This window comes from Candoia aspera, chromosome 5, assembly GCF_035149785.1.
Source record: "Candoia aspera isolate rCanAsp1 chromosome 5, rCanAsp1.hap2, whole genome shotgun sequence".
Classification (NCBI taxonomy): domain Eukaryota; kingdom Metazoa; phylum Chordata; class Lepidosauria; order Squamata; family Boidae; genus Candoia; species Candoia aspera.
The window spans coordinates 38248464-38261304 of record NC_086157.1 but is presented as its reverse complement, the minus strand read 5'-3'; the positions used below and the strand labels follow the sequence as shown (position 1 = coordinate 38261304).

At 44.4% G+C, this 12841-nt stretch overlaps 1 protein-coding gene across 1 annotated transcript in view; it reads right to left on the bottom strand.

Annotated features, from left to right (window-relative positions):
* The window catches only part of GABRG3 (gamma-aminobutyric acid type A receptor subunit gamma3), a 343475-nt gene extending 332835 nt beyond the window's left edge, over positions 1–10640 (bottom strand). Inside the window, exon 1 of the mRNA XM_063305008.1 lies at positions 9601–10640. Within this exon, the coding sequence (XP_063161078.1) occupies positions 9601–9653 (53 nt within the window). The 5' untranslated portion in view covers positions 9654–10640. The remainder of the gene's footprint in view (positions 1–9600) is intronic.
* Positions 10641–12841: the final 2201 nt, after the last annotated feature.

The window sequence follows — 12841 nt, the reverse complement described above, 5'->3', positions numbered from 1 at the left end:
GTTTTGACAAAACCATTCCATCGCACAGCTGGGGAGGGATCATATGCTTTAATGTAGATGTTCTCAAATTCAGTTGTTATTTTTAGTTCAAAGAATCTGGTAGTTGAATATGGGATAACATTTTTACTTTGCTTAAGATCTTAGATAGGAAGTGTATAGATCTTACATTGCTCTTGGACTGGAAATTCCTCGATCCCTCACTACTACACAAGTTCAGCAGCATTTAGAGTATTGCATGTCACCCATCCCTGATCTGGAAAACCACTGTCAGTCAGAATAGACAATATTGGACTAGGAAGTCTGGTTTGGAATAAGGTAGCTTCCCATGCTCTTTTGAAAGTGTGAGTAATCTGATTTTATTTCACGTATAGAAGATGTGTTAATAAGCTTAAACTTTCCCAGATTTACTGTTCACAGGCAGCATGAACAACTTCTGGGTTCATTTGTGCAGATCACCATAAAATCCTGGTCTTCTTAATTTCATTTGTTCCTCCTTTTTGCTTACCTCTCAGCAAGCTCACGTTAAATTTGAGAGTTTTCTACAGCATAATTTAATTTACATATTGCACCAGCAAGCAATTGAACGTGAGTGCTGCCTAGGTCAAACTACTGTTTAGTACATCTTGGATATTTGAACAACAACAACAACAAAAAAGTGGAAGGAAGCTGTGCTTTGTTTCTCATGGCCCTTACTGGCTCACTCCTAAGTCTTCTTATACTTGTTTCATTTCAAATGCTGACACCCATGATTTGTCAAGATACATAACTGAATTATTTTCTTGCTGGGATGAGTTATTAGAGGATACAAGAAAAATTCAATCTGTATTCAGATGCAGTCATTCCAATTCTACTTAAATAAGCAGGCTTGGGTGCTGAGCGGTTCTAGGCAAAGCAGCATTCTGAGCCAACATTGGCCCAGAGAATCCTTACTTGTATTCAGTGATGCCATCAGTATCAAACCTGAGGCACTCAGAATAAGACAGGGGAAGGGGCACAGCAGCATCTACAATATCTTTCATCAGCAGGGCTGCAACTAGGGGGGGGGACAAGCAGGGCATGTGCCCCGGGCGCCACGCTGGGGGGGCACCAAAATGAACGCTGGGGGGCTCACCAAAATGGATGCGGAATCCATGTTTGCCCTGGGTGACACAGACCCTAGTTGCGGGCCTGTTCATCAGAATGGTGAAAGCAAAATTATGGCACCCTGCCACACTCTCTGATCCTTTTGGGTATGTAAGCAATGGCAATCTGATGCTTCCTGTCAGCACTGCAGATGCCGGTGGGTATGGCTCCTTATATAATAGAGTTGACAATATTTGGAAGTAAAACATGCTATTTAAAGAAGAAAACCCTTCAAGTATGGTTGTGAAATCCAAATCTAACACTTCTCAAGTACCAGATTCCTGAAGTTTAGGTACCATTCTGGTTTTCTTGTGACAGATTTCCCTGCAAATCCATGGTGAATCCACAACCAAATCTTTATTCTATGCTGTAGAAATCACAATTCTGAAAGTTCTTGGAGTCTGGATCAACTGAAGCAATGGTTATGATTCAGAAAGAAGAGACAGTGTAGTTGGAAGTTACTTAGCCACCAGCTAGCCAACACTTTCTATTACCTTGTGAAATTTCAGTCAGGTCCAAAACTGGCGGGTGGGGAATCCCATGTAAAATTAACTTTTTTGATCTTTTAACAAACCCAGCAACAGAGAGCAGGAGCAACCAAAGAAGGAAAAGGTGTTGACAGGAATTCCTTGTCTGTAAAACCAAGAGTGTATGTGTGAGAAATTCGATCTTAAGATCTAAGCCTGGTAATTCACAGCACAAGCCAAGAGGGATATCTGGAGTTCTTTATTAGATCTGTATCTTACTCTGTTAAAGCCACGACTAGGTTCTACTTCCTCCCGCCTCCCTCTTTAAGCTTCCCGCCTTTTCCACGGCCCTTCCTTCCTCTCAGCATTCTTGGTGGCCTCCCTCTGTGCCAACAGTTCACTTGATGATGGCTTCCTGCATCTTCTGTTGTGGGTGGGACCGTTGCTGGCTCTTCCCTTCTCGCCCATTGTTCCTTCACTGTCTCTCATCCTTCCCTCATTCTCAACAATGTGTGAGGGTGGAGCACCCAGTCGCAATTATCCATTGCTTCTGGGCTTTCCATTCTTACAGTATGCTGATGAGCCTTACATGGTGCAATTGCTGCATATCATTCATGCACATTTTCAGTGAGTCCAGACATCATATAGGCAATGGTGATTCATTCCCTGATCATCTTATGACCGGAGTACCACACCTTGGGAGCATTTTTTTGAAGTTGGCACAGATGCTACAAGTGTTACAGAACGTGGCAGCCAGATTATTAGTTGGGGTAACCTGTTTCTGTAGAATTATACCCACTCTGAAGTGCATTGGCTAATAGTGTGATTGTAGACTGCCATCTGAGTGCAATGTTATTTTATGGGGCTTCTCATTAGATCGCTATTTTTCCCTCCTGTACGCTGGCCAGAGTCTTTTTGATTGGGGCTGTCTATAAATATTTTAAACAACTAACCAATAAAAATGAAATAGCTATGCATGCAGTATCTTTTATAAGGTAATGCTAGGACACATCATAATACCCCCAAAACAAATGATACTGTGCTGCTGTTTTGTCTTTTCTTATTTAATGGGTTGTCTGTGATAAGAAAAAAAGAAGAAACACCAAGCTTTATAACAGGACGGCTATGAAAAGAAGGCTCAAATGTCTGGTTTCTCTCCCTGTAAAATTCTGCGAGGGAGGCAGGATAATTGCAGAGTAATACCCTCATCCGGAAAGAGCCTAAGTAATTAAAAATAAATGCGCATTCTTCACCCTTTTTACCCTTACTTTTCTGCTCCTATCCCCTCCGGGTCAAATGTTTAACACGTTCCTCAGGCTCTTTCTGCACAGCGAATACCAAGTCTTTAAAATCACCACAATGCACAGAAATTGGCAGTTGAAATGACTACTGCAAATCATGCATAGTGGGAGGGGGGCTTTAACAGTATATCTGCGTTCATAACAAATATTTCAGGTTTTCTTTAATGGCTATGGACTATTGTCAGATTACATGTGAGTGGGTGAGACAAGAGAATGAATTAACTCAACTTTCATCTTCATCATTGGTTTTAGGAGGAAAGAAAAAAAAATCAGTTTGCACCTTGTGCTGTGATCAAGACACTCTCTGATTGAATTGAGATTACTTTCAGTTTTACAATTCCTGTCATCACCACCACCCCAATTTACTGTCCTAAGGGGCTGATGGGAACTGGAATCTAACAGTATTTGGAAGACCATGCGCTCTCCACCCAGACTTAAAGAAGGTATTTGCCTAGCAGGAAAATTAAGAATTGCTGTTGGATTTTAAAGGTCCAAACACATGCAGACTGTACTGTTTTCTCTTTCTCAGAGCACTGTTGTGCTCTACAGGTTTCCCTTGCTTTATGTGAAATCACTGTTATGCAATCTATCATTTTTGTCTAAGAATTTGCTTTCTGTGAAAAAAATACCTCTATTATGCAAATTATAGAAGCATGGTCAATTTGTGCCAAAGGTCTGGAAACGTACCAAGACTTCTTCCCCCCAAAATCACTTGAACATTTTCCAAAAAAACCCCTTTTCTGTCTTCACTCACACATTTACCATAAGGTTGTGCAGTGGTTCTACTTGTGCGTCCCTGTCTCCCCTTTACTTTTGTACCATCAGCATCTTGTCCAATCACCTTACCCAAAAGGTGAAGGATCCTCAGGCTTAGGATGAGCTTTTAACCTGGGCAGATCTACTGTGTGCAACATAACCAAGAATGCTAATAAAATTTGTAGTGCTATTCTGCCTCATTGTCTACTATGATACCTGCATGCAATAGAACAAGTGGAGAAATGCTTTTACCATCCATAGAACACAAGAGAAGAAAGAAAACATGTTTGAACAATGTAGTGCTTTAAAAATTATGAGCACATTAGCCAATGCATTTGGGTTTAAAATGAGATACCTGCCACCCTGTTTTTTCCATGGGTTCAGTGTCTCATTTTATGCAAGATTTTCAGGAAATGTAACCTAGCATAAAGCAAGGGAAGCTTGTATTTATTTCAAGGAATGGAAATCAGCATGTGATCCATAGAGCTATCTACCTAAACTACAGACTTCAGTCAGGCAAGGTGCTGACTCAAAAGAATGCTCATTAACCACCACCACCACCCAAATTAGCAATATAATTCCTCACCAGGATCCCAAAGTCATCAGGTAAGAGAATCAGTCTTCTATGGCCTGGTAGCTGATTAAAGAACAGAAACCAGACTACCAGTTGGATGGTGTGAAGAAGATCTCTAATCATCTGTATTGTTGTTGTTTTTTCATTCAGTCGTTTCTGACTCTTCGTGATTTCATGGACCAGCCCACGCTAGAGCTTCCTGTCAGTCATCGCCACCCCCAGCTCCCCCAAGGACAAGTCCATCACCTCTAGAATATCATCCATCTGTCTTGCCCTTGGTCGGCCCCTCTTCCTTTTGCCTTCCACTTTCCCTAGCATCAGCATCTTCTCCAGGGTGTATTATGAGGGAACAATTATTATTTAATTTATATCAAAATCAGAAGTGTGAAAACAAGAGAGATACAAAGGATGTCTAAGGTACTTCACACATTACACCAACCCCTAATGTGGTTTGATTAGTATTGGGCTGAGTCTGTTGGCTGAACCAAGTCTATATTGTGGCAAACCACTATTTATATCTTAGCCTGCAATTTGAATCCAGTCAACCCAAGTTAGTCCATCTTAGCAGGATATCTGAACCAGATCTAAAGGGCTTATCTGGTTAAACAAAATAAGATTTGATGCAGTGCAAAATGCTGTAAATTTTGGGAAGAAACCCCTGTGGTGATAATCAGAAAGGCCCGCAGCAGGAAAGAGATCACAAGGCTGGGATAGTGAGCTGCAAATCTCAATTCAGTGTGCAGTGGGGATACAAAAGAAACATTTGTCTCCAAAATTATTGGGAAGGAGTTGGAGATAAAAAGGTTAGTCACTTCTTCCGTTCATACAAATATGTGGTTTGGCTGCATTTGGATTATCATTTAAAGCTCTAATCATCCCACCGCATGGGACAAAGCTAGAAAAGGTCTAAAAAAGGGCAAACTGAACAGCAGATGGAATATCTTGGAAGAGTTTTTAAAAATGATTAGGGCTTTTCAGTCAAGAAGACTGAAAAGACTATAAACATAAGCAGAATATGAGGGAGGTAGATACAGAGGAAAAATTGTCATTATTCTAGGAATCAAGATCATTCATTAAGATCAACAGTGTAGATGCCATTGCCAGAGAATGCAGGGATGGTGCCCGCTGTCTCAGATGACTTGGGTGTTAGGCCATATCATAAAGCTGGTCAAGCTCTTTGCCACACTCACAAAAGGAATGGGTGATTCTGTTGATTTCATTTTCACAGAATTCATCATCTTCTATTCCAGGGTTTCTCAACCAGGGTTCCACAAGAGGTCACTAGGGGCTCCCTGGGAGATCGTGATTTATTTAAAAAATTATTTCAAATTCTGGCAACTTCACATTAAAGAGGTACTTTTCATTCTTTATTTTTAGTTTAAGAACACTGTTAATGCATATATACAGGCCTACCCATGAAACAAATATAATAATTTTGTAACATCTGGCCTATATTTGAGCCTGAATGTCCAGGGGTTCCCTGAGGCCTGAAGAATGTTTCAAAGGTTCCTCCAGGGGCAAAGCGTTGAGAAGCCTGTTCTATTCAGTCCTGCAGTTATAAAAGTTACTGAAAAAGTTTGAATATGTATACACATTTTCATATGTATTTTTAATGTACATATTTCATGCATACTTTTCTTAGAATACAACTGAAGTTTCCCAATAGAAATATACAAGTTTGTGTGTAATTTTCTCTAGCATTAGCATTTTCTCCATTCCTTTCCCAAATACATCAATGTTTGTATGCTGTTTCTCCTCATGTGCTTAATTTGGAGTGGTGTTGTTATAAATCATACTGTAATTTTGGAAAACTGCAGATTTCTTAGTGTACTTGCACTCCAAATTTGCCACATACATAGCAGGTGATTTCATTTCAAAACTCAGATGGATCAAATTTCACACCCACCCCTACATTGTAATGAAAACTCAGTGTTTGGCAAAATCTGAATTTCCAACTGATAGGAAGACAAAAAAATAATTAAATAAAATTTAAAAAATAAAATAAGGAGTCTTTATTATCTGCAAATGAGCAAAACAGGGTATTTGACAGACAAAAATGTAATGTGTCTGGTCCATCAGACCCCTTATATAATGGGGCTTGGTGCATTTAAACTTCAGGCATTAATTCACTGGAGTTGGGTTTAGTTCATGTATGTACTTATCATACAAACATGGTTCCTTGCCAGACCTCTTAGGAGCCAGGAAAATGGGAGCAGAAGAGAAGATGGATTCTTGGATGCACCAGCAAGGTGAAGCATCCTGGAAACAATGTAGACTCCTTTCTAGCTGCAACAAACAGGAGGAACCCAGTTTTTAAACCAGCATCAATAGTCCAGGATTTGAGCATTGCCACATCTTAGCCATGGGAACACTGCACAAAGCATAGTGTCACTTCTCATCCCCAAGAACGTGTTATGCACATGGAGCTAGAGGTTAGCCAAGAGCATAGCTATTCACATAGCCTCACCAAGCAGCCCACACAATCTGCAGTGTGAGGTCTTCTGCTGAACTTCTCCGTTTCTCCACTTTGTGCTTTACGGTGTTTTGTTTTATTAGGGAAGTGGCTTGCAAAAAATCAATTAGGAAATGCATCTTGAACCAGATTATTCCCCTCTTAGGAATGCAGAACTCTTCCACCAATTTGCATAGAAGATAGCAAAATCTGGAAGTGTGCTAAATGGTCACGCATCCTTTTCAGTCTGGAGTACTTACATTCGCTTCCTGTGGAAGCTCAGTGAATTTAGGTACATGGAGCACACATCAGTCCTAAAGAGGAAGAGAACAGTTAAAGAAAGAGTGGCCTTGACCACATCTATGTAAAATGCTGTTGTTTCTCCTGCCTGAGTCTATGATTGAATAGGCTGCTTGTCACCTTGGTCCATTTCAGTACCTGGTACAGAATGTGAAAGATCTTATGGGTGGAAAATCTGCTATAACAGTTTCCAGAGGAATAACTGTGATAATCTTTTGCAGCAACCATCTTCCTGCTCCGTTTCTTCCAGGAACTAGCTCTGTCAACCACTTCTGTGATCCAGTAGTTCTGAGTATTTCCTAATCTTGGAATCTTCCATATGGTGGATCTACCTCATTTGATGTTCACCTGGAGTCTCAAACATACGCCTATAACATAAACATGGCAAACTGCACAAGCCTAATATTTTGCACTCAGGCATCTTCCTGCCTCCTTGCAACACACGCACACACACACACACACACAGGTAAACTATTATGGATAGTGAGAAGATGTGGGTTTTGCCTTTGTCCCCAAGGCAAATGCCCTTCATCATTCTTATCTCCCACTCCCACCAGTCTCCCACTGATGACATTGGAGCAGTAGGGGAAATTAAGGACTAAGCTACATCTCTCAGGATCTCCCTTGAGGTCCTTCTATGAATTGTACATTAAAAACAAAACCTTCAACCTATTAGCATGGGTTTAGAATTTACCCAAGAAATAATGTTTGGGGTCAGGAATGTTTATCTCTTTCCTCCTTGTCATCCTAACTCCACCTCCTGTGCAAGTTATCATTCATACCAGAGCAGGGGAGGGGAGGGGGAACAGGCAGGGACAGGAAAACATAGCTATTCCTAATAATAACTTTGGAGTAAGGAAAAAAGCCCATACTTTATTTTTACACTTTTCAAAAATACTGTATGTCACTGAAGGAATAAGGTAAGATGAAGCCTGCCATCTGCCTTTCAAAAGAAAGAAAAGAAAAGCTGTATTAAAATCACTGCTATGTGTTGCACACTGATCGGGAAGACCTTTTGAGTTGATTAAGGCATGGCTTTAAAATGGAACGCGAGAAGAATCTACTTGGATCTCTCTAGTCCAGGGATCTATTCCACAGTGGCCAGACAGATGCCTCTGTGAAGTCTCCAAGCAAGACACAAATGCAAACCACCTTCTAACTAGCATTCCCCAGCAGCTGAATGAAAGAGAACACCTGGCGCTCAGCAAAAGCAGCCACTTGTAACCCTACCCGCCAGGAATGTCTCAAGCCTTCCTTTAAAGCTGTACAACCAATTCAGCGCGCTGGGGTTGTACACACACACACACACGTATGTGTGTTTCATGAGTTGCAAATTAGCACGGAAAGAGATGCGGTACAATCTTAGCAGGACTTAGAAGTCTGTGGATGCCACGCCAAATAAACAGTTCATTGCTCAAGTTACCAAGACAGGCAAATAAATACAGCCAAGACGCTGACCACTATTCTGTCTACCAGTTGCCGTTTCATGTAGAGTTGCTCCTGAGAATGGAAACGGGGGCAGGGGGAGGGAGTGGAAACTGCGCAATGGAATTCCAAGAAAACCGAGCAACACCAAAGTCGCAAACGGATCTGAACCGCCAGGGGTGGTTTTCATGACTGACACGGCGACTGTAGATGTTTGGTACAGTGGCATTATGGCGTAAATTCTGAAAGAAAGCTATCTGGTTGGATGATCTCCTCTTACAAAATACTATTCAAGGCAATCGCTTTGATCCACCCCAAGGAGATGAGCCTCTGGAGACATTCCAAAATCAGTTGTGGAGACACCAACACGGTTAATAAAGCCAATTGCTTTCACCGCGTTCCTACCTCCCCTGGCTTCTTGGGGACGATTTCTTTCATTTAATTTAGGGTTACTGTTCCTTTATTTGCAGGTCTACCCAGTAACCGCCGTCGTCGCTTCTCTTGCTAGCCTTTCTGAAATCCTGACCGGCCAAATAGAGAAGGACGCTCGCTTCGAATGAACGTCACCCTTGGATCCCACTATACAGGAAGGCAACCAGCGAGCCTGTCGCCAACACTGGAGTCCTATCAACGCGTCCGGGTCTGGCAATTCTCCCCCGAGGCTCGTTTCCGACAATAGGACAACCACACGGGCTTCAGAAGAGGCAGGCGGGCAGGCGGGCAGGCGGGCGGGAGGGAATGAAAGCTCACTTCAGGTTCTTTAGCAAATGAAGTCAAGAGAAAAACTTTCCGCAGAAGAGGGAGAGGAATTCAAGGAGTGGGTGGGAAGCCAAGGGCCCGAAGAACCAAGGCCGATGTTTTTTGCGAGTTCCCTCCCCGGACCTGGGGAACACGGGCGGCGAAGAGCAGGGGGCGCAGCTGTACTCAGTTACAACGTGAACATCCAAGTCAATTTCGCTGAGCTTCTACTAGGTATCTAATCAATTTCACTGCGCGTCCACCACTGCACCTGGTCCATCTCACTGCGCTTTTACCGGGATACCAAGTTTTTTTCGTGGTCCTGCAAAGCATCAAGTGAAATGGAGAGGGGGCTGGGGGTGGGGTAGACGAATCTGTTAACTGCAAGGTACTGTTTTGGGGGATTTTTTTTACACCAAGAGAGAGGAGATATTAGCAGGTGACAAATGCCCCAGTGGCACTTACCAGGCTTGGAATACGGACAGGAGGAAGCAGACCACCAGAAGCTTAGCGGACATGATCCGAGCAGCCGAGAGAAGCCGGAGGAAAGTGCAGCAACCCTGCAGGAAACGTTGCTGAAGGTTCAGAGTCGGCTGGGTGGAGAAGAGAACGGATTTGTATATCTCGCTTTGCTTTCCCCCCCTCTTGTAATGTGCAAGAGAAATCCCGCTTTTTCAGCCCGCGTCTCCAAAACGGGTAGCGCCCTTCCAAGGCAAGATGCTCCGATCCAAACGGGCGCCAGGATCTTCCGCAGGTTCTGACAGGTGGTCCGAGGCGCTCTAGCCCGTCTTTCTCCCTGTCCCGCGCTCTCCCCCCGCGACAGTCACTTGCCTGAGGGAATGACGCCGCCCTGCGTGGCCCAGGGAGTTGCCTCAGCCAGGTCCCTTGGGGGGTGGGCTCGTCCCAGAAGGTGAAGGAGAAGGAGACGGCGGAGGCACCTGCAGAAAACACATCAGGCGGCGCGGGGCAGAACGGGAGAAGTCCCGAAGCCCAGAGCGGGGCGCCTCCTTTGGACCTCCCCGGGCCGCAGGCCAGGCGCTGGGTCTGCCAGGGACGCGGGCTGCGCGGGGTCGCGCACCATCAGAGAGGCGCCAGCGGGTCCCCGGCCGACTAACAAATACGCGGGTGGCTGGCTTGCGGATCCGGTCCGCCTAAGGAAAAGGGACGGGAGGGGTGGGAGTTGGGAGCAGGGCGCGGGGAGCCCCGGCTCCGCTTCCCTCGGCAGCGGCAGCGGCCCCTCCCGGCGTCAGCGCCGCCTGCGCTTCGCGGTGAGGCTGCTGGGCTCGGCGGGCTCCGCGACGACAGTTCTGGAGGAGGCAGCCAGCCCCTGCCTCGTCAACATCGCCTCGGCTGTCCTTGCCTACGCGGGGAGGTCCCTGCCAAGCGCAGGAGTGGCGAGGCGGGCGGCAGGCAGGGGGCCAGGGAGGGGGCGGCGAATCTTAATTCGGGTGGGCGCAACGGGAGCGCCGCTTGATCTTAAAAGAGATCCGGGGCGGGTGCCGTTGCCACCCGCCCACGGCTCGAGCCAAGATAGGCTCGAGGAGTTCATTCATATTCAGGGCTGCTTCTGACCGTCTAGCGGTTAGGCAATCGCTGAGAGAAGCCTTTGGGGTTTCTAGTCCTTAGGAATGTGGGATTTCTAAACGGAACGGGATTTCCTTTCTTTTCTCTTATCCAGATATTGCACAACTGGCGGATCCTACGTGTGTGCAACAACTGAGACTCACCCCAAGAAAGAAAGAATGAAAAAATGAAAGAAGCTTAAAGCGATTCATAAAGCAGTTGGAGATCGCACAGGTATTTGCCAGAACCAGCCAGGACAGCTGGGGTAACCTTGGAATGGATAGATCAGTTGTTTCCTTACTTAAAGAGACTAGCAACCAGATTGGTAAAAGTTCCTTTTGGGATGTTCCAACCAGTTTTCCCTGCTCTATTTTCAGGGTAAGTGGTACAAGGGCTCCAATTCCCCAGAGTTAAACCCCTGACTGAAAGTGACTATGTCAGGGTCTCAGCTGGCTTATCCCAATGGTTTTTCAACCATTTGAGACTGACAAGAAAGTGTAGGATTTGATGTAGCCTGGCACAAACTCTTCTCCCTCCCAGGTGAGGAGATGCCAAAGATCTCGCAAGCAAAACATTCTGCAAAGAGAAATCCACTCCTTGAAGGATTAAGCTTCTGTATAGTCTGAAGGGCACAATCCTACCGTCCCTTGCAGCCTTGAAGTGGCATAGTCCTACCATCTTTTTCTGGGCTGCTAGATCAACATAAGTCTGAGTCAGGAAGGGGGGAAAGCAAACAAATAAACAACATCCTTACAGCAAGGGCAAGTAAAGAGTCTATCTCAATATTTTCAGTGGCTTTGCTTACAGCTATTGTAAACTGCACCAAACCACAGATTCTCACTTGCTGGGCAGTTAGCAGTCTTAAAAAGAAGAGTTGACTGTTGTTTCATTTTCCTACTGTGCAATGGTACAAATAGCTTTTTCAGAAGGCAGAAATTAATCCTAACTCCAACTGCATAAAAGTTAAATTACACTACTGCATTTAGCTAAGAGGAAGCTGATTCTGAATTTGAGTCAAGCCCACTCTCTAAGGCATCGCACCTATTTTTAAAAAATAAATTATCTGGGAGAAAACCAAGTCTTTCTTTTAGGTCAATACTAGTAAGCACAAAGTGACTCCCAATGGAGACTATGTGATTGGGTAACATATTGTGAAGGTGACTTTGACAATGCCTTGTAACAGTGTCATTGTACACATACCCCCCACATACATAGACATGGTGCAGGTGTGTTACTACTGACACTGAGGAAGAATTCTGTGAAACTTAAAGCTACATTTGTATTCTGAATTTGTTGTTGTTTATTTGTTCAGTCACTTCTGACTCTTCATGACTTCATGGACCAGCCCATGCCAGAGCTTCCTGTCGGTCGTCAATGCCTCCAGCTCCCCCTGGGACGAGTCCGTCACCTCTAGAATATCATCCATCCACCTTGCCCTTGGTCGGCCCCTCTTCCTTTTGCCTTCCACTCTCCCTAGCATCAGCATCTTCTCCAGGGTGTCCTGTCTTCTCATTATGTGGCCAAAGTATTTCAGTTTTGCCTTTAATATCATTCCCTCAAGTGCGCAGTCTGGCTTTATTTCCTGGAGGATGGACTGGTTTGATCTTCTGGCAGTCCAAGGCACTCTCAGAATTTCCCTCCAACACCACAGTTCAAAAGCATCGATCTTCCTTCGCTCAGCCTTCCTTATGGTCCAGCTCTCACAGCCATATGTTACTTCGGGGAACACCATTGCTTTAACTATGCGGACCTTTGTTGTCAGTGTGATGTCTCTGCTCTTAACTATTTTATCGAGGTTTGTCATTGCTCTTCTCCCAAGGATTAAGCGTCTTCTGATTTCCTGACTGCAGTCAGTATCTGCAGTAATCTTCACACCTAGAAATACAAAGTCTTTCACTGCCTCTACATTTTCTCCCTCTGTTTGCCAGTTATCAATCAAGCTGGTTGCCATAATCTTGGTTTTTTTCAGGTTTAGCTGCAAGCCAGCTTTTGCACTTTCTTCTTTCACCTTCATCATTAGGCTCCTCAGTTCCTCTTCGCTTTCAGCCATCAAAGTGGTATCATCTGCATATCTGAGATTGTTAATGTTTGTTTCTTCCAGCGATTTTAACTCCAGCCTTGGATTCCTCAAGCCCAGCACGTT